Below are 20114 nucleotides of genomic sequence, written 5' to 3'. Positions count from 1 at the left end.
ACAGCCAGGAACTGTTTCTCACCCTGGACCTGGAGCCAGTACCCTCCGAACCCACCCAAGGCTGCCTCCTGGACCCAGCAGGCGGAAAAGGGACCTCTGGTGAGTGTACCTTTTAAAATACTATACATGGTTTAAAAGCAAGCATGTGAAAGGATTACTTTGCCCTGGCATTCGCGGTTCTCCTAGATGTACTCCCAAAGCCTTTGCAAAAGGTTTCTGGGGAGGGCAGCCTTATTGCGTCCTTCATGGTAGGACACTTTACCGCTCCAGGCCAGTAACACGTACTCGGGAATCATTGTAGAAAAAGCATTGCAGTGTATATTTGCTGGCATTTAAACAACATCCGTTCTTTATCTCTCTGTGTTATCCTCAGGAGAGAGATATAATTCGTGGTCACCTGGTTGAAATAGAGTGCTTTTCTTCAGGGGACACTCAGAGGAGCCCATTCCTGCTGGGCTGTTTGCCTGTGGCTAAACAGAAATGTTCCCCGCTGTTAGCCACAGGGAAGGGGGAAGGTTGAGGGGGTAGCCATGCAGTGGGGGGAGGCAAAATGCAACGTTGTAACGAAAGCACATGTGTTATGTATGTAATGTTAACAGCACGGTTTACCCTGAAAGAGTGTAGCCACTGTTTTATAAAATGTGTCTTTTTAAATACCGCTGTCCCTTTTTTTTTCTGCACCAGCTGCATGTGTTTCAATGATCACAGGATCTTCTCCTTCCCAAAGGCTAGTGAAGCTTAGAAAGAAAAAAAACACTTGCGATGACATGTTCTCCGAGCTCATGCTGTCCTCCCACACTGACAGAGCACAGACGAATGCGTGGAGGCAAATAATGTCAGTGCAGGAAAGCACAAAATGACTGGGAGGAGAGGTGGCGGGCTGAAGACAGGGCTGAAGCTCAAATGTGGCGGCAGCGTGAGAGGAGGCAGGATTCAATGCTGAGGCTGCTGGAGGACCAAACCAGTATGCTCCAGTGTATGGCTGAGCTTCAGCAAAGGCAGCTGGAGCACAGACTACCATACAGCCCCTGTGTAACCAACCACCCTCCTCCCCAAGTTCCATAGCCTCCACTCCCAGATGCCTAAGAACGCGGTGGGGGGGGGGCTCCGGCCAACCAGCCACTCCACCACAGAGGATTGCCCAAAAAAAAAAGGAGGCTGTCATTCAATAAATTTTAAAGTTGTAAACTTTTGAAGTGAAGTGCTGTGTGGCATTTTCCTTCCCTCCTCCACCCTCCCCCCCCCCCCCCGGGCTACCTTGGTAGTCATCCCCCTATTTGTGTGATGAATGAATAAAGAATGCATGAATGTGAAGCAACAATGACTTTATTGCCTCTGCAAGCGGTGATTGAAGGGAGGAGGGGCGGGTGGTTAGCTTACAGGGAAGTAGAGTGAACCAAGGGGTGGGGGGTTTCATCAAGGAGAAACAAACAGAACTTTCACACCGTAGCCTGGCCAGTCATGAAACTGGTTTTCAAAGCTTCTCTGATGCGTACCGCACGCTCCTGTGCTCTTCTAACCGCCCTGGTGTCTGGCTGCGCATAACCAGCGGCCAGGCGCTTTGTCTCAACCTCCCACTCTGCCATAAACGTCTCCCTCTTACTCTCACAGATATTGTGGAGCACACAGCAAGCAGTAATAACAGTGGGAATATTGGTTTCGCTGTGATCTAAGCGAGTCAGTAAACTGCGCCAGCGCGCCTTTAAACATCCAAATGCACATTCTACCACCATTCTGCACTTGTCAGGAGCTGTTCAACTACAGGCTGAGCTACTGTCCAGGCTGCCTGTGTACAGCTTCATGAGCCATGGCATTAAGGGGTAGGCTGGGTCCCCAAGGATACATATAGGCATTTCAACATCCCCAACAGTTATTTTCTGGTCTGGGAATAAAGTCCCTTCCTGCAGCTTTTGAAACAGACCAGAGTTCCTGAAGATGTGAGCGTCATGTACCTTTCCCGGCCATCCCACATTGATGTCGGTGAAACGTCCCTTGTGATCCACCAGAGCTTGCAGCACTATCGAAAAGTATCCCTTGCGGTTTATGTACTCGGCGGCTTGGTGCTCTGGTGCCAAGATAGGAATATGGGTTCCGTCTATGGCCCCACCACAATTAGGGAAACCCATTGCAGCAAAGCCATCCACTATGACCTGCACATTTCCCAGGGTCACTACCCTTGATATCAGCAGATCTTTGATTGCGGGGGCTACTTGCATCACAGCAGCCCCCACAGTAGATTTGCCCACTCCAAATTGATTCCCAACTGACCGGTAGCTGTCTGGCGTTGCAAGCTTCCACAGGGCTATCGCCACTCGCTTCTCAACTGTGAGGGCTGCTCTCATCTTGGTATTCATGCGCCTCAGGGCAGGGGAAAGCAAGTCACAAAGTTCCATGAAAGTGCCCTTACGCATGCGAAAGTTTCGCAGCCACTGGGAATCGTCCCAGACCTGCAACACTATGCGGTCCCACCAGCCTGTGCTTGTTTCCCGAGCCCAGAATCGGTGTTCCACAGCATGAACCTGCCCCATTAGCACCATGATGCATGCATTGGCAGGGACCATGCTTTCAGAGAAATCTGTGTCCATGTCCTGATCACTCACATGACCACACTGATGTCACCTCCTCGCCCGGTATCGCTTTGCCAGGTTCTGGTGCTGCATATACTGCTGGATAATGCGTGTGGTGTTTAATGTGCTCCTAATTGCCAAAGTGAGCTGAGCAGCCTCCATGCTTGCCTTGGTATGGCATCCGCACAGAAAAAAGGTGCGGAATGATTGTCTGCCGTTGCTCTGACGGAGGGAGGGGCAACTGACGACAGGGCTTACAGGATTGGCTTCAGGGAGCTAAAAATCAACAAAGGGGGTGTCTTTACATCAAGGAGTATTTCAGGCAGGACTTCACGGAGGGTTCCAATAAGAAATGGTGCACCTAAGTTATTGTTCTTATTGGAACAAGGAGGTTAGCCTGGCCTCTGATTGATACATGGCTAGATCTACCTCGCTGCACCTTCTCTGTGAGTGACTGCAGTGTGACCTAGAAGAATGAGTCCCCTAGACAGGGGCGGGGGGGGGGAAGCAAATGAGTACAGAACAAATCTGGTCTATTTCTTGTTTTGATCCACTCCATCTATCTTTTACATCTTTGGCTGGCAGCAGACGGTGCAGAAGGACTGCATGCCATCCACATCTCATGGCTGCTCGGCAGAAGATGGTACAGTACGACTGCTAGCAATCCTCATCTCTTGCCTGCCTGGCAGAAGATGGTACAGTACGACTGCTAGCAATCCGTAGCGCCTGCCTGCTCACCATAAGACGGTCCAATAGGACTGACTGCAGGACTAAAGAGAATGATCTGGTCAAGTCACTCCAAATTTAGTCCCTGCGCCCATGTCTGTCTAGGCGCTCCCAGCCGACGTGGCCAGGAGCACCTGGGACGTGACGATGACGGCTACCAGTCGTACTGTACCATCTGCTGCCACAAGGCAAGGGGTTGCTGCTACTGTGTAGCAATGCCGTACCGCGTCTGCCAGCACCCAGGAGACATAGGGTGACTGTTACCTGAGCGGGCTCCATGCTTGCCGTGGTATGGCGTCTGCACAGGTAACTCAGGAAAAAAGGCGCAAAACGATTGTCTGCCCTTGCTTTCACGGAGGGAGGGAGGGAGGGAGGGAGGGAACGGGGGCCTGATGATATGTACCCAGAACCACCCGCGACAATGTTTTAGCCCTATCAGGCATTGGGATCTCAACCCAGAATTCCAATGGGCAGCGGAGACTGCGGGAAATGTGGGATAGTTATCCACAGTGCTCCGGAAGTCGACTCTAGCCTCGGTACTGTGGAAGCACTCCGCCGAGTTAATGCACTTAGAGCATTTTCTGTGGGGACACACACACTCTAATATATAAAACCGATTTCTAAAAAAACCAACTTCTATAAATTCGACCTTATTCCGTAGCGTAGACATACCCTTAGAGTCTTCAGAAGATGTTTTAGATATCCTAGACGCAGGCCCTAGAGAACTCTGAAGATAAGGGCCGAGACCTTAAACTTGACTTGAGATTCTATAGGAAGCCAGTAGAGTGTAGAGGACAGGTCTGATGTATTTGCCGTAACCTGTGTGGCTGAGGAGCCATGCTGCAGCATTCTATATTAGATGGAGTTTCCCAAGTGCTGAAGACTTTATACCCAGGTATACTGCATTGCTGTAATCCAGGTGAGAGATGACAAAGGCATGAATAACTGAGACCAGGTCTTAGTCCACCAGACTAAGATGGTAGAAAGTGTTACTTGGTGATGTTATATGAGAGCTCTGCGTCGGTGAAGAATGCATGAGTACTCCAACACTATGGACTGAATTGACAAATTGTGAGTGTCCATCTTCAACCAAGACTGCACTGTGGCTGCAACGTCTTCCAAATACTGTCCTCTGCCCACCAGCAGCACCCGTCTTCCTCAAGTTCTACTTCAGCCAGCTGGTTTTCATCCAAGCACTGCGCCACCTTGGTAGTGGTATTGTATGTGGTGAAGGATAGGTAGGGCAGTGTATCATCTGCATATTGCTGGCATTTTAGTCAGTGTCATATGACCAGTTCACCTAGTGGCTGTGTGTAGATGTTGAAAAGGACCGGATCCTTGTGGAACAACGTAAATGAGGAGTCTAGTGGTGGAGGTGCAGTTTCCCATCACTACTTGTTTGGAACATCCATCCAGGAAGGACTCAAATCATTTTAGTACATTACTCTGGACCCATCACCTCCCTCAGGTGATACAGTCTCATACTATGAGGTTCTATATAACATACATTGAGCGAGTGCTCATTTTGGATAGGCCTTTAATACATGGTGAGGTTAGGGAATCAAATTGGTTTCCTTTCCCAACGGATAGCTCAGCTCTCAAGTTTGGGAAACATTACCCCAACAACTAGAGCAGCAGATTGAAAAGTCTGGTTTTGGTGTCTACATACAGTCTACCAATTTTGTTTGTTACATGGTACACAGTACTAGATTGAGGGGGTTTAAAACTCTTGAACGTGGAGCCATCTATTAGAAATTAAAAATGAACTTAAATGTCTGATTGCTGGCAAACAATTTTCTTTGACATCTGAACTTCAAGATTTTCAGCTGCCACCATCATAATAGATTGCAGTTTGTTTGTTTGTTTTGTTACTATTGGGTTCAGGGGGTAGTTTGTTTTTGTTTTTTTTTTAAAAAGATGAAGTAAAATAGATCACTCCAGAACAGATGGTAGTAATTACTTTTTATTATTGCAACAATGGCAGATCTCTTCACTCTACCACATAAGAATACAGAAAGTTTTCTACATCTTTATTTTTCACCTGTCAATTTAATATATTCGCATTTTATCTACATACCTGTAATGTTATTTCATAAACTTTTGTTTAAACCTGCATCTTGGTTGCTTTTTATTTATTTTTTTAAATTGGTATATCAGGAAAACAAGCAGGCACAAGAAGGAAAACTTTTCAAAACTTAGGAGTTGCATCACAGTAAACTTATCCTTTAACAGAAGGTTAAAAAAAACATCACCATTGATCTCTATTCAGAATGACACAAAGAAATAAATATCCAAAGTTCTTTGTACCATTCAATAAGATCTCATGAAGATTGGCCTGTACCTTTTTTGCATGTAGAAACATGGAACAAATACACCACAGTTTTAACCAATTCTTTGAACTTGGGTGTTTTTGTTCTGCAGCATTTACATACACCCCATCCTCACTGTGTGAGTTTACCACTCACTGTACAGCATCTGTGATCGTCAGCTATGTTAGTTTCAGTGTAAGAACACACCATATACACCAACACAGAGAAATATTCATTAATGCCTAGTAATGTACAGCTTGATAGAACAAAATCATATGAAACAAGTTTCACAACAGTTTTACTAAAACATTAAGTTTTGTTTTAAATCAGTTTTCAAATATAAAAATTGGATTTTCCTCCTAACTGAAGTATATTTAAAAAACAATTTTTAAAAAATGGCTGTAATTTAAATCTAATCGCTATCATCTGATCCACCTTCTGATCCATGTTCAGACCCCTCAATGTTGGATGCCTCTGGTTCAGATTCATTGCCAGACTCTCTGCCAGAGCCTTCATTGTCAGATCCTCTATCAGAATCTCTGTCTGAATCACCACTGCGAGAAGCTGGACGAGATTCATTCTCTGAGCCACCCGAGTGACGACTTCCTGATTGTACAGAGTGGCTTCTCCCAGACTGCACAGACTCATTGTCAGACTGTTCTGAATCTGACAGTCTCTTCTTTCTGGCTGACCTGTCACTGTCCGAATCCTCATCAGATGGATGAGCACTGGATCTCCGTGGACTGACTACCTCACTACCAGACTTGTTTCCGTTATCTGAATCGCTGTCAGACATGATGCGTTTATTGCGCGGCTGCTCAGTGTCATCAGAATCACTGTTGCTGTTCCTGGCATTTCTGTTTTTAAAAAAAAGCAGTAGAATCAATTATTAAAGCTGCAAGTATTGGCTTACTATGATCAAGCAAGAATCCTGGATTTCACAGAGATGTTGACACTCGCACTAAGAAGGAAGAGGAGAAAAGGACACTCAAATAATTCAGAGAGGAAGATGGTATCTTGTATCACAGTGGAGTACTCACTATCTTCCCAAGTGCAGTGGTTCCCAGTTTGGCTATGAAAAAGGGTATTTGTCAAATCTGTGTGGATCACAAAGGAAATACAGTAGAGAATGAAAGGTGAAACACAAAGAACTCATTCAGACTAACATGATACATCAGTGATACATCGCTGAAGCAGCAAGTCAGGACTAAGAGAAGTGGGGGGGTTCCAATCTCAGAAATACCAAAGGAGACATGAGTATATGCTTTGACTGAGTGTTTTTTAGACCTCAAAAGTACACACTTTCTGGGCACAGTATTTCAAAGTACTGACTGCTGAATTTTTGGCCATTTAACAATAATTAGTTTGTTAATTTGAGGAGTGTCAACCCTACAGTTATGTCAATTTAGATTTGGGAATATATACTTAGTTTTATTTTAATCATTATCTTCAGGCATGGGTTTGCAACCTGAGGTACTGGATGTCAAGGGGTCATGACCTGCCCTTTACATATTGCTTATTTACAGAATGGTGCCAGTTAACTAGGGGGGGGTTGTCCCAAAATGGAAAAGGTCGAAAGCCAATCTCAGAGCTTTTTCCATCAGGCAGAAGTCAACATTTGACTTTCAAAATGTACAAAAATCAAAGGTTCATACCCATCATCAGCAATTTTGAGTTTATCCTCATCAGAAGAATCTTCACTAGATGAAATTATGGCTTTTGATTTGATCTTTCCCTTCATTGAAGGAGGCAGACGTTCTGGCTTGGCCTGTATGGAAAAATATACAAAGTAATATTGCTTGTTCACTGGAGTAAAACTGATATCAATAACAGAGCTTAAAGTACAGCTGTTCTAACATAACAGATGGATGCAGAAAACTAGACTCATTTCAAACAGCTATTTGTAAATCCGGTCAGAATTTATGTTCTGATTTAAAAATGGAAGTGGAGAGCTTCAGCAGCATCCCTGTAGCTACTGCTATATTAGGAGACATAAAAGGGGAAAGAATGATACGTTTGCTGCAGGAAGTATTTTACATGCTTTCCCCTTCAGCAAATGTCACTTTACTGAATGCGGTCGCACTGTAATCTTCCAAATGTAAACAGGAACTATCAAGGCATTACACTTTTAAACTTACAGCCTTTTTCCTCTCTGCTTTGGGTGGACGTCGCTTTTTAGGTCTTGGGCCATTTTCGTTTTCTTCATCATCGGTTCCATCATCTCCTTTCTGGGGTCTTAAACACAAAAATTAAGTCAGAATTAATATTTAATTCCTGAACAGTGTATTATTTCCAACAGTGTCAAACGATCAATTGTTAACCCTACATTTCTTGTATTATAGTAATATGAACAGTTAGCATTTTGCTAACATTTACGGTTTATAACGGATGTGTATGGCCATTTACAACTGGGAACTTTCTTTTTTAAAAGAAAGTTCGGGGGAAAAAGCAAATCTACTTGGTTTTATTCTAACATCATTTCCAGGCTCCTGTGTAAGGTATACTCTAAACAGATACTACAGAGTTACAAAAAGAATTTAAAAGATTTAAACTTAGTTACCTCCTCCTCTTTTTCTTCTTCCTCTCGCCATCTTCTTCTTCACCATCTTGTTCGCTACCACTGCCTTTCCTCCTCTTTTTCTTTCTGGACACAGGCAGATCTTCGTCACTCTCATCATTGACAAATTCATCAAATTCTCCTCCTTTTCTGGAACGCTGCAATAAATTAAAAACGCATACCATACCAGATTTGTAATCTGAAAACCAATCGGTCAACATATGGAGAAAATAAGACTTTTCACCTTAATGCCTCGACTGTCCCATTATCTGTACAGATTTAGCACTAAAACTGGTTCTTCAGAATGATTATTATAATATATAATTCCACCTGCTGCTGCTATTTGTTGGATAAAGTATTTATTTTCTGTACTGTACTCTTGGAGCAATATCTTGAATTTACCTTCCATCCCAAAGGTGTCTGCATGTCATTGATGAGCACTCTGTACAGCCTCACTAAATGTCAGATGCTGATTAATGCCTGTCTTAACTCTGGTCACAGAGTAACTCTAAATTATAGAAAAGTGTGGAAAAAACTCTATTCTGTACCCTTCCACCACCACGTTTCTTCTCCTTCGATCCTTCTACTTCTCCAGTGAACATCAAAATATTCTTGGTCTTCTCCACATATTGGGCTCGTTGTTCCAGAAGTTTCTTTTGTTCTTCTTTCTCTCGGAGGCGTTTTTCTTCCTGAAAGAATCAGGACAAACTGACCATTATCAGGACCCTGCACTGGAGGCATGGAGAAGCAGCTGCTGCTAGTGTAGTTCATAGATCACACAGTGACCATGGATGGCTTGTGCTAGAATCTCACATCTTGTGGGGGTGAATTCTGTTCTCCTAAACACCATTTTCACTCATCCTTCCCCAAAGCCTGAATGAACGGGCTCTGTAGAGGAAACCATTTCACTCCTTTTTACATACCCATACATTTTCAGCCCCCTCTCTGTTAAGTGCTCATTTACTCCCTGAACAGTTTCTAGGTATCAACACACAGCTATGGTAGCAAGGATACCCATTTAAAAAAACCACACACACACACACACACACACACACACACACACACAGAGTACTACAGGGAATATAAACCTGTTCTTTAAGCAGTTTTTGGCGGAGCAACTCCTTTTCTTGCTCTTGCTTGGCACGCAGTTCTCTCTCTTCTTCATCCTGCTTGCGTGCACGAGCCACATGATATTGAGCTTGACTCAGTAAATCAGAGCATTGCCTATAACATTCAATGTTTTCAATTAAAGGAAAGTAAGTTTCTAGGCACATCGTACACGCTAGAAGGAGAAACAGTTATAAAAAGAACACATCACAATACTAAAGTTGTGCGTACCACTGAACAAAATACAAGCGATCTGAAGTAACATAACTGAAGTGTTTAAATAATTCTATACACAACATAATTATTTGTCCTTTTAAAATCCATTACAGTGATATGACTTTTACTTCAGTTTATTCATTCATCCATTTTCTGAGACATATGGATTTTCTAGCTAGCTTTTTTAATTTAAGCCTGAAGAACATGTTTCCACACAGAATGCTACTCAAAGCTGTCTTATTTGTTAAAAAGTTTAGCTACTTCGGTAAGAAAAAATCCTTAACATAAAGAGGAAGAGTCTTAAACTCTCAGCTGTGCAGCTCCACAAATACCCCTTACAAAAGCACCTTATATTTAAACAGCTATAATTAATTAACCTAATCCAAAAAATATAGTGAGAAGCTAAGACTATGTTCAGGGCCCAGATTTTTTAACTGATTTAGGACTAAATCTCAGTCAACATGATTTAGGCACATTAGAGCCTAAATTCCATCAACTGTCAATGGGATTTAGGCTCTCAGTGCCCTAAATCACATTTGAAAATGAGATTTAGGCTCCTAACTAAATCAGATATGGCAACGCTGAGTGCAGCCCTGTCTAAATGCCTTTAAAAATCTGGGCCTAAGTGCTCAAACATCAGGAAATAAAGTAGGAAGTGGTCTCAGTTCAACCCCCTGTAAGCTAATGTTCATTATGACGTTACCTTTAATATTATGTTCACAAATAGTTTCTCAAATACAATGCAAAATATTTTTCTGCCCACAATTTTAGACATACCTGTAACTTATATTGGTACTGCAGTCTGCACATGACAATTTGTGAAAAGCCTGAATTTGTAAGATGTACAATGAATAAAGCTGAGTTTTTCAATGTGCACCTTCAAGATATATGTTTACTGCACACCTAAGCTAGATGTACTCATATGCACAGTACTATATTATTTAACTTGGAGCACTGGTAAAAACAGCTAAGAAACTGCATCCAAAGTACTGTGATTGCATGAACTCATTTTGAAGTCCTAACTACACTTCAAATAACTGGTTTCACTAAAGCACTCAAAATCTTCTCAGTGAAAGCTAGTTAGCTGCCAGATTTCATCTTTCTGATCCCAAGCCCCCTTAAAAAAGAAAAAAGGGCAAAGAAATTATTTTTAAGGGGAAAAATGTTTGCCATTAAAAAAACCCACAACTCATTTTCACAATGTTTTGCTCAACCTTACAAATAAATATTCCACCAGAGGGCAGACACCAGGCCTGGAGCGTTCTAGCCTCTCAGCAGTAAATTTTGGAAAATTATGAGCAACTGAAAAAATGGAATTCTGATGGAAATGCTCACAGCGCCTTATCTATAGTTATCATTATTCCCCCATGATAACAAACCGACAACTGAGTTTAGTTCTGGAAAATACTGTTTTAATCAGAAAAAAAAGGAGTAATTTTTACCTGGCTTCAGTAGCAGCAAGAGCCAAATCAAATCTCATTTTATCTCCTACTTTACTTAAATAACTGAAGTATCTGGAGGGAAAATGAAAAACAAAAGCAGATTGATATAGTGACATTTCACCTTATATTCCCCGTTTTGTTTTACTTTAACACTCACCTAAACCAAAAGCGAACGTGTCACTGCAAAATTTCACAATACTACCAATATGACACGCGGGTTTCTATATCTGTATGCTGTGCTTGGGCCTTCTAGTACAAAAGAAGGCTACTACATTGACATTTAAGTCTGATATCCCTAAAATAAACATTCTTAAAATGATCACTACAATTATTATTGCTCTTTTCCACCTTTAATCCAAAAAGTTCATAAAACACTTTACAGGCTTTCTGTAGGGATTGAGTCACTCAGCATGTAGGAATGTTTGAAGTGGAACATGGCAGTCTTATAATGCTGCTGACACTTTCAAATTGTTTACAATAAGTATGAAAAAAAGAAACTTCACCAAATTGAAACTACTGGGAAAATGTAGGTAAATAGAAATTTGGCTGTGATAACTCAGGTGAACACCCTAACTATTGCGAAAAAATGAGATTGCATCTTTTCAGCACAGTTGACTTGGTTCTATTCTGTTTTAAAGTACTCAAACAGAACCACATCTAACAATCAAGTCTTAGATCTTCTTAATTTAAAAATTAATTCTTAGAATTCCTGTTACTAGAGGGTCAAATCCAAATTCTCCATTTGCTTCTATACTGGAGGCAGGCCTAGTTTCTAGACACAGCTGTCCTATGTACTGTAATTCTCACACAGCAAGAAACTGAAGTCTCAGGAATAAAAAGCTCTGTTGGAGACTGCCTTGAAAATCATCATCTCTCCTCTGTTACAGATCAGTCTTGCCTTAGCTTTCCCAGGAACCTCAGTATCTGCTTCTGCTGCACCTGCCTAACCCAGTCCTACTACGCTGCCATTTGTGGCCTCTGGTGATGACATCAACAGGAGGGAGTCTTTGAAACCCTGCTCCACTGGTGCCTGACTACGTATGTTGTTGGACTAGTCACACTTATGTGTTTTCCATTCTACTTCGGACTGTGGTGACCATTGAAACTGCAGTGAGAAAGGGAGGAAATAGAAAAAATATTTTTTCCTGCTAGAACTCTGCCCTGGCCAAATTTACATTTTCTCGACAGAAGCACGGATCTCAGAAGATGCAGGAACATAGGTAAGCAAGGACAGATCCAGAGACCTTTAGAGGCTTTGAGGTCTATAGGTATAGCTTCTGGAAGGCATGCAATAGAGACTTTCCAACCCCCTCAAAAGTAACTTCTCAATCTGCAAGCAAGGATTTGTCTAGGTTTACTTGGTCCTGCCTCAGCATAGAAGGCTGGGCTAAGCTTCATGACTAGGGAGGTCCCTTCCAGCCCTACCTTTCTATGACTGAAAGGATTTCTATAGTAGAACTTTTTTTCCTGTGCTAGACTGACCTAGCATTCTACTGCAAAGAAAAAAAACAACTTTTTTTCACATGAGATACAAGATTCAGATTCCACCCTCAAGTTTATCCTGACAGACATTCAGCAGCAAAAGTGAAATGTGTTGGAACTCTGAATTCCCCCAGTCTGAGGCATCAACTCCACTTAAAAAAAAAAAAAAATCTGGCTGTAATACTTTAGCGAGTACAACTCAAGCAGGATAATTTAAATTCCACACCAATTCTGACAAAACTCAGTCATGTAATGCAAGCCATTTTCCTCAAGACAAGAGATTACAGACTTCTCTTACAGGATTTCTAAATGGAAATTTGTTTAACTAGATTTTTGTATTACAGCAGGCAGTACAATTTTGAAGTGATTGCTTGTATAAATAAAAGGGCTTTGTTTTTGTTTTTTAATTTGTGAGCAAAATAATTAGAAGCCTTTATCCTGAGGAAGTGTTTTGGTCAATACTAGGAGCACGATATTTCTGGGCATGAATGAGGAAATAGGGCAAAAGGGCTCAGACAAAGCAAGTTCCTGCTATAACATAAGTCTGAAAAGAAACACCTACTAGGCAACTTTGTCTCGCATTTCAGAGTTGTGCTTAAGTATATAAAGCAAGTGACAGCAACATCAGCCTGGATGCACAGGCTGTTTTTGGAAGTGTATCAGAATCCCTCATGCCAATATGACTGGCTGACCTTCCTCCAGTTGGTCTGACTCGGCAAACTGGATAGCAATTGATTAGTAACTATGAATGAGATTAGAATTAGAGATGTCAAGTGGCAAAATGAAGCCAGGACTAGTAAAAAAGTACTCAATTTGTAACATTGGTTGATACCTGTAACCAAATCGCTCTGCTAAACCTAGGGTTGGGAGTTCAATCCTTGAGGGGGCCATTTAGGGATCTGGGGCAAAAATTGGGGATTGGTCCTGCTTTGAGCAGGGGGTTGGACTAGATGATCTCCTGAAGTCCCTTAAAACCCTGATATTCTGTGATTCTATGATCTACACAAGCTTCAGTTACAGAAGTGAGAACAAGTCACTCTGATAGGTATACAGCTTAAGAGTGAAGAATCGCACTGTGGTTTGTTCAAGCAAACAAAAAAGTAACAAAGTTTGCCTGCCACACAGTGTTTTGGAATTTAAGGTAAACTACTTCTTGAGATCTGTGACTGAAGTAGGTTGGCAGGTAACCAGGATATAAAACAAATGACTTCAAGATTTTACAACCAAAGTCTGCATCAGGAAAGTGGGCAGGAAGAAAAGAAAGCTGTGGAAGGCCAGCATTAATTACCAAGGGACAGAAATAAGCCTTAATTTCTATAGTACATTCAACTCAATATGCTCACAAGTGCTGACAGATTGATTAATCTAATTACACTCAGTTCTCTTTATAAAAAAATAGTTTGTAAAATAACTCGAAGTCTGATTAATTAAGAGACCTTGAACAAACTCATGAAATGGCTCTAAAGCTGGTAGTTTTTTTTATTTTCACAATTTCTGTGAATAAGTATTTATTCATTTTCAGTTAGTGAATAGCAGTTTGATGGATTTCCTCACCCCCTTCAATTGTGATCTTCTCCCACCAGAATGAATTACATAAGGCAGAGACAGCAAAAACAGAACTTCTTTGGAGATTAACTCATTAGCTTATCAGGACATACGACACCAAAACAAAGAAAACTGGATTTGGAGCAAAGATTGGCAGGGCTCCATTTTTTTCAAGCTTAAGCTCTCTATATCTAATGTTTTTCCACTAGGAATGTTGAGAGATGTATCTTTTTTAAAAAAAAAAAAAAAAAAAAAACCTCAAGATTTTTACGGAAGACACTTTCACTCATACCAAAATTGGAATTTTAGATCCACACTGAGTATTTTCTAGAAGAAAGTATTTTCCTTAATGACAGCTAGGTAAAACATACTACAGCAATTAAAAAGGGGGCATAAAAACTTTGTTACTGCATATTGTTACCTGTGGGCTAACTCCAGTTCTTTCACAGCATTTAGTACTTCCTTCAGGTTACTTTTTTCATCTTTCAGGACAGAGGTGGCTAGCCTCTGTAGCACTAGAGCCACATTAAACATAAGGACTGTATCACTGGGTGCTACATGTCTAGCCTGTGAATGAAATGGACATCTTTTAAATCACAGAAGTTATCAATGACATATGGATGGTAATCAATTATTTCAACCCCAGACTATAGTATTTAAAGAGATGTACAAATAAATGTACATTAATAACCCAAGGATATGAAACACCATGTACTAAAGAATAAAATTACTTTAAAAACGGCAATATACATACATATTTTTACCTTCAGCAAAGTCTGTTTGCATTCCTGTAATTTGCCACATTTGAAGAGTGCTCGGGCCAAGTACAACAATACTTCAGTATTCTGATGCTTATAGAACTTTCTGAGGCAGTTTTCATACTGAAATGCAGAGATCAAATTACTAAAAAAAGAGATAGTGGAGTTTTAAGAACTCTTGTAGCAGTTTTGCCTTGCAGACAAGTCCAAGTAACTTGGGTTCTATTCATGAAATATATTTACTTCATGGATTTTTTTTGGGGGGGGGGAGGTAATTACACTGTGTTGTATGGCTCTCTTCCACTTTATTGTATACCATTCTGAGTTCCCAGTTATTGTAAAAACTCGTCGGTCCCTCAGGACTCCTGCAAGTCCTTAGCTTAATACAATAGGATCCTATGCATTTTGGAATGGACAACATTGTAAGCATGTACCATTCGTTTACAGCAGTGGTTCTCTGGAGGTATACAGAGATCTTCCGGGTGTACATCAACCCATCTAGATATTTGCTTGGTTTTACAACAGGCTACATAAAAAGCACTAGTAAAGTGAGTACTAACTAAAATTTCATACAATGGCTTGTTTTATACTGCTCTATATACTATATGCCGAAATGTAAGTACAGTATTTATATTCCAATAATTTTATTTTATGGTAAAAATGAGAAAGTAAGCAATTTTCCAGTAATAGTGTGCTGTGACACTTTTGTATTTTTACGTCTGACTTTGTAAGCAAGTAGTTTTTAAGTGAGGTGAAACTTAGGGTACACAACAAATCAGAATCCTGAAAGGGGTACAGTAGTCTGGAAAGGTTGAGAATCACTGATTTACAGTAACCAAGGTAGGGGTACAAATTGTGCAAGAAAAAGAATTGTTGTAATAAGCATGTTTATTTAAATTATGAAATTTGAAATTTCCATTTTCTCTCTATTCATGTGTATGTATTGCTACCATAACCTGAAATATATTCGATGTACCTCTTTCACCCCGTCCCCTTCACTATAATTTCTGAGGAAAAAGAATAGTCAGTTTTAATAAATACCTATCAAGTTAGTTCTATCCAGCTAACTCAATATTCTTTGAGTCAGTAACTTATCTAAGTGTTGCTGAAGTGTAATGCAGGTACAATCAGCCTACAACTGGGCTTCATGCTGTGTTTAGGGTTTTATTCTCAGTTTCCACTGGTCATTACCACCCTTTCTTGATCTAGTGGCAGGCTGTCACATAACATGCCGTTTCTCTTTTTCCCCCTGCATCCAAAAGTTATGCAGTTTTTCCTTGCTGGTTTTTTTTTTTTTATTATTGAGAAGCCTTGCATCATTTCTGATAATTTATGGGAAAATCATTTGATTTGAACTTCCTCACATTTCAAACACTGGAGTAGAAAGTGTCTCAATCTCTATTAAATTGGCAGGAAGCACTACCCTTTGGGGTTGGACTGTGCTTTGTCTCCCAATTTCCTCTTGTAGTTTATGGCCAAGGATTCTATATTTGGTGAGAAAGCTACCTTAGCTTTGCAATTTTCTGTAGAGAGTCAGCTACTGCAATAATTTTGTGGCTGTAGTAGTCTAAGTTGTTATATTTGATTTGTTCTTCCATATATGCCAATACTGGTGCTCTCTTAGCGTGTTGTTCATTTTTAGTTCTGGGTGGAATTGTTTGTGTTGGCAAGGCCACAGAGGATAACGCACTTCTATTTGGGTACGATCTTTTGATCTCCCTATGCTTTGCAGTGGAGGAACTTTTTGCTGTGCTGCTCTTAAGTTTAGCGTTCTTTTCTGCATATCAGAAAGATATGGGTAAGTGACCCCCCAGTTTGTCCCTGGAGTTCTAGTGCTTGTAAAATATCTGCAAAAATGTTGAAGTAAAGTTTCTATTAAGATTTTTGTCCCAAACAGTGCAATTGGCTGTTACAATAGGCTTGCAACTTCACTTTCATATTGTATAATTTGACTCCTATTGCTATCAAATAGTTATATCAGTAGTTTCAATGGAGGATTGTATTTAGTAGGTTTTTTATGGCATTATCTATGAAACCATATGGCATTGCTGTTTCTTGTAATGCTTTTGTAGCCATTCTGAAGCTCCTGGGTGTGTTTACTCTAAGGCCCACGTACACACAATTTAAGGAGGGTTCTATTTCCATGTCTCTAATAATGTTTTAGTTTGTTTTGAGCTTTTCTCCAAAATGTCATTCAGTTGAGTTTTGCTTGTTTTTGTTATTTTAAGTTTGACTTGTAGGGCACATGTTTTAGAGTAGCAGTTTTCTAGTGGATGGATGTTTCTTTGGAAACAATTTTGTATAGGCCATAGTTTACCGGATCCCCATTTTACAATAGGCATTTTATCTCTTAATTATTTAGTATGATTTTTGGGTTTGTAGATTCGGCCAAAAGAGTTGGTAGGATCAACTGTGTGTGTGTTGAAAGGGGGGTGATGAAATTATAAAAGTTTTCTTGATAGTTTTGAAAGTGTGTGTTATATACATGTTAGTAGTCACATTCTGGGCCATGATTATAAAACTGTGCCATGAAGGAAAGACAGCAAACTGTACTTATCTATTTCAGTAATGTTCTCTCATGAATGACATTAAGTGACTGTTGACTGAACTACACACAATCAAAAATGCCTCCTAGTAGAACAAAAGCTCTTATTTATATCTTAACTCTACTTAGGACAGCATAGAAGATAAAATGTACAAGTTGATAGATCCTTTGTTACTCTTGTCCACAGTTGGCAGTTCACGTCTAAATCTAGACATAGCCTGGCCGCTAAAAGGACTTCTATTTTATTTTGAATAGGACCATAATTTGTTAAAACAGAATATTATTCACAATATCTGAAGCTGCCAGCAACGACCTCTAGCTATTCCTTTGCTACCTCATTTCAATATTTTAAATGGTTCAACTTATAGAGGTTACCATCTGCACAGCACTGATGTACTGCTTCTGTTCTACGTAGATGTGCGCCAAATTCAGCCACACATCACTGATATCTGCTGTTGCCTCTCTCACTTGGGCAAAAACATCACGAGCCTCACGGAAATATCCTTTGTGTGCCAATACAGCTCCTAAAGGGAAAGTTAAACGTACAGTGTAAGCTTCCAGGTTTAAATACTATCAAAGTTCCCAGAATGTTAACAGAAAATTGAGACTATTAACTGCATGATATAGCAAGACATTCCTCCTGAGATCAGTAATGTATAGCCCCTGAAAAAAAACAAAAATGATGCTTGAAATGCTCTGTAGATTATATACTAAAAGAGCTAAATCCAAGAACCACCACTGGTAAACTACTAAAGGGAATTCAGGTGTAATAATCACCTATGCCATTAGCAGCATACAAATTCTTTGGATCATTTCTAAGTACTTGCTTGTAGATTGCTAGTGCACGATCTTGATGACGCTTTTCCTACAAACATGAGTAAGAAAAAGATCAATCAATCATTCATTCATTCATCCATCTGTTTGGTGACGCAGTGCACCTAATATTTTTACAGCTGATGAACTTGCCATACATACAACATAAAATACTTCCGCCAGGGAGGTCAAAGGTTAATGGCATACCAATGCACTTCAACAGGTGTGAAATTTACCTTCTCTCTATCCCTGGTGGGCTGATGCAAAGTTTGCAACCAGACATTACCAAGAGCCAGCATGGAGTAAGTGTCATTTTGCGTGGATGGTTGTTTCAATATCCTTTCAAATTTCTTCTGTCCTGGACCCCATTCTTGTTTAGCCAAGTGAAGATTACCAATTAAAGACCAAGCATCTGGATGGTCCTGAAACAAACTCCATTGTAAGTAACTTAAGGACTGTTTTCACTTATCTGTGCTAGACATCTAAATACAAGCCTTAATCATTGTATTATTACACATGTATTATATGGAAATAAATTACATTTTTATACACAGAAAACAGAGCAGAGGAAGTTAACTAAAAGAAAGGACTACTTTGGATACCTTGCATATATTCATTTAAAAAAAAAAAAAAAAAAAAAAAGACAGGAATCCAGCGAATCTCATTTGAAATTTTTGTTCTAAATTAAATATTTAAGAGTCTCACTAACCTGATTTATCTGAAGTGCTTCTTTAAACCAATCAGAAGCCTCATAAAAATTGCCTTTATCTCTAGCCATAGCTCCTAAGCGCAAATAGCCTAAAAACAGAAAATGATTTTACATAATCCGCTCAAACAGAATAAATTAGGCCAGGCAAGGATTTCACAAACTGTCTTTTTCCTGATATGTTTAGGATATCAAGCACCTAAAGATATTCTATATTTTTATTTCTATATATGGACACACACATGATTTTTATTTAAATGCTGGAGAATATCTTTTGAGTTGGAAAGCTTATGCTATCTCTGACTATATCTTTGTAAGTGTTAATTGAAATGGTTAAAATTTGAAAACAATTTGATTTGACTTATGATCTATGCACCGAATAGAAGAAAGGAGGATACATCAGTTACACAAGACAAATTGCTCAGCCTCCTGAAGTCTGTTATAAAACAAAAATCTCAAACAATACAAAGGGGCAGATGAGGGCCTCAAAACAAAAATCTTTCAGTTTGAAGAGGATTATTGAACCAAAATAGAAGAATTTCTTACAGTCAACATAGTTAGGATGTTCCCTTAAAATGTTTTTATATAGCTTTTCTGCTTCATGGAATTCACACATTGCCTCATATAGTCTGGCAAGATTATAAGATGTTGTTACTGAGATAGCATTGTAGTAATGCTCATCATGTTCGGCTTCTGCCTTAGCACGATCCAGAGATGCCAAAAAGTATTTCTAAGGACAAAATAAAAAGAGAGCAAGGAGAGAGGAATAGAATGCTTAGATGATTAAATAATTTAAACTCAGATTTGGATAATTTCTTAAAATTAGGTTATTTAAAAAGTAGTAATGTGGTTTAGTACCTTTGCTTCACCTAGGTTTCCAAGCCTAAAATGGAGAGCACCCACATTATTCAAAATCTCTGGTGGGACATCAGCCTGCACTTTCTCCTGAAGGATGCGTGTTGCTGTTCCATAGGCTGAGAGGGCACCCTGTGCAATTGTAAGATTGAAAATGTGGGAAGGAAGTAGCGGGATGAGTTCCATGCATCACTTTGTAACTTAAACCAAGTGTATGTATTATACAATGTCTCCATTTTACAGCATTAATACCTGTATGTCAGTCTGCTCAAGGATTTGCGCTAGTTCAATCCACGCTTCTACGTCATCTGGATACTGTTCTGTGACTTTCTTCAAGTGACCCTGAGAAAAAACAAACATTACTTATGCACTCAAAAGAAAAATATAAACTGTCAAAAAAGGCAGCAGATTTTGTTTTTCTACTTGTTTAGGCTTGAAAGCAGAAACATCTCTTCTGTAAAGATATAAAACCTCAAATGTACGCAT

At 40.0% G+C, this 20114-nt stretch overlaps 1 protein-coding gene across 2 annotated transcripts in view; it reads right to left on the bottom strand.

Moving 5' to 3' along the window:
- Nucleotides 1-5238: 5238 nt before the first annotated feature.
- The window catches only part of CTR9 (CTR9 component of Paf1/RNA polymerase II complex), a 29015-nt gene continuing 14139 nt past the window's right edge, over nucleotides 5239-20114 (bottom strand). For both annotated transcript variants that reach the window (XM_077818410.1, XM_077818411.1), the window contains 16 exons: nucleotides 19881-19970; nucleotides 19632-19760; nucleotides 19320-19503; nucleotides 18777-18865; nucleotides 18304-18489; nucleotides 18032-18119; nucleotides 17630-17778; nucleotides 14716-14832; nucleotides 14373-14518; nucleotides 10925-10996; nucleotides 9248-9383; nucleotides 8708-8848; nucleotides 8163-8317; nucleotides 7741-7837; nucleotides 7258-7370; nucleotides 5239-6459 (listed from right to left, as the gene is read on the bottom strand). In XM_077818410.1, coding sequence (XP_077674536.1) covers nucleotides 6015-6459; nucleotides 7258-7370; nucleotides 7741-7837; nucleotides 8163-8317; nucleotides 8708-8848; nucleotides 9248-9383; nucleotides 10925-10996; nucleotides 14373-14518; nucleotides 14716-14832; nucleotides 17630-17778; nucleotides 18032-18119; nucleotides 18304-18489; nucleotides 18777-18865; nucleotides 19320-19503; nucleotides 19632-19760; nucleotides 19881-19970 — 2337 coding nt within the window. In that variant the 3' untranslated portion in view covers nucleotides 5239-6014. The remainder of the gene's footprint in view (nucleotides 6460-7257; nucleotides 7371-7740; nucleotides 7838-8162; nucleotides 8318-8707; nucleotides 8849-9247; nucleotides 9384-10924; nucleotides 10997-14372; nucleotides 14519-14715; nucleotides 14833-17629; nucleotides 17779-18031; nucleotides 18120-18303; nucleotides 18490-18776; nucleotides 18866-19319; nucleotides 19504-19631; nucleotides 19761-19880; nucleotides 19971-20114) is intronic.

This window comes from Eretmochelys imbricata, chromosome 6 (assembly GCF_965152235.1).
Source record: "Eretmochelys imbricata isolate rEreImb1 chromosome 6, rEreImb1.hap1, whole genome shotgun sequence".
NCBI classification, from domain to species: Eukaryota; Metazoa; Chordata; order Testudines; family Cheloniidae; genus Eretmochelys; species Eretmochelys imbricata.
This window is presented reverse-complemented; position numbering and strand designations above follow the sequence as displayed.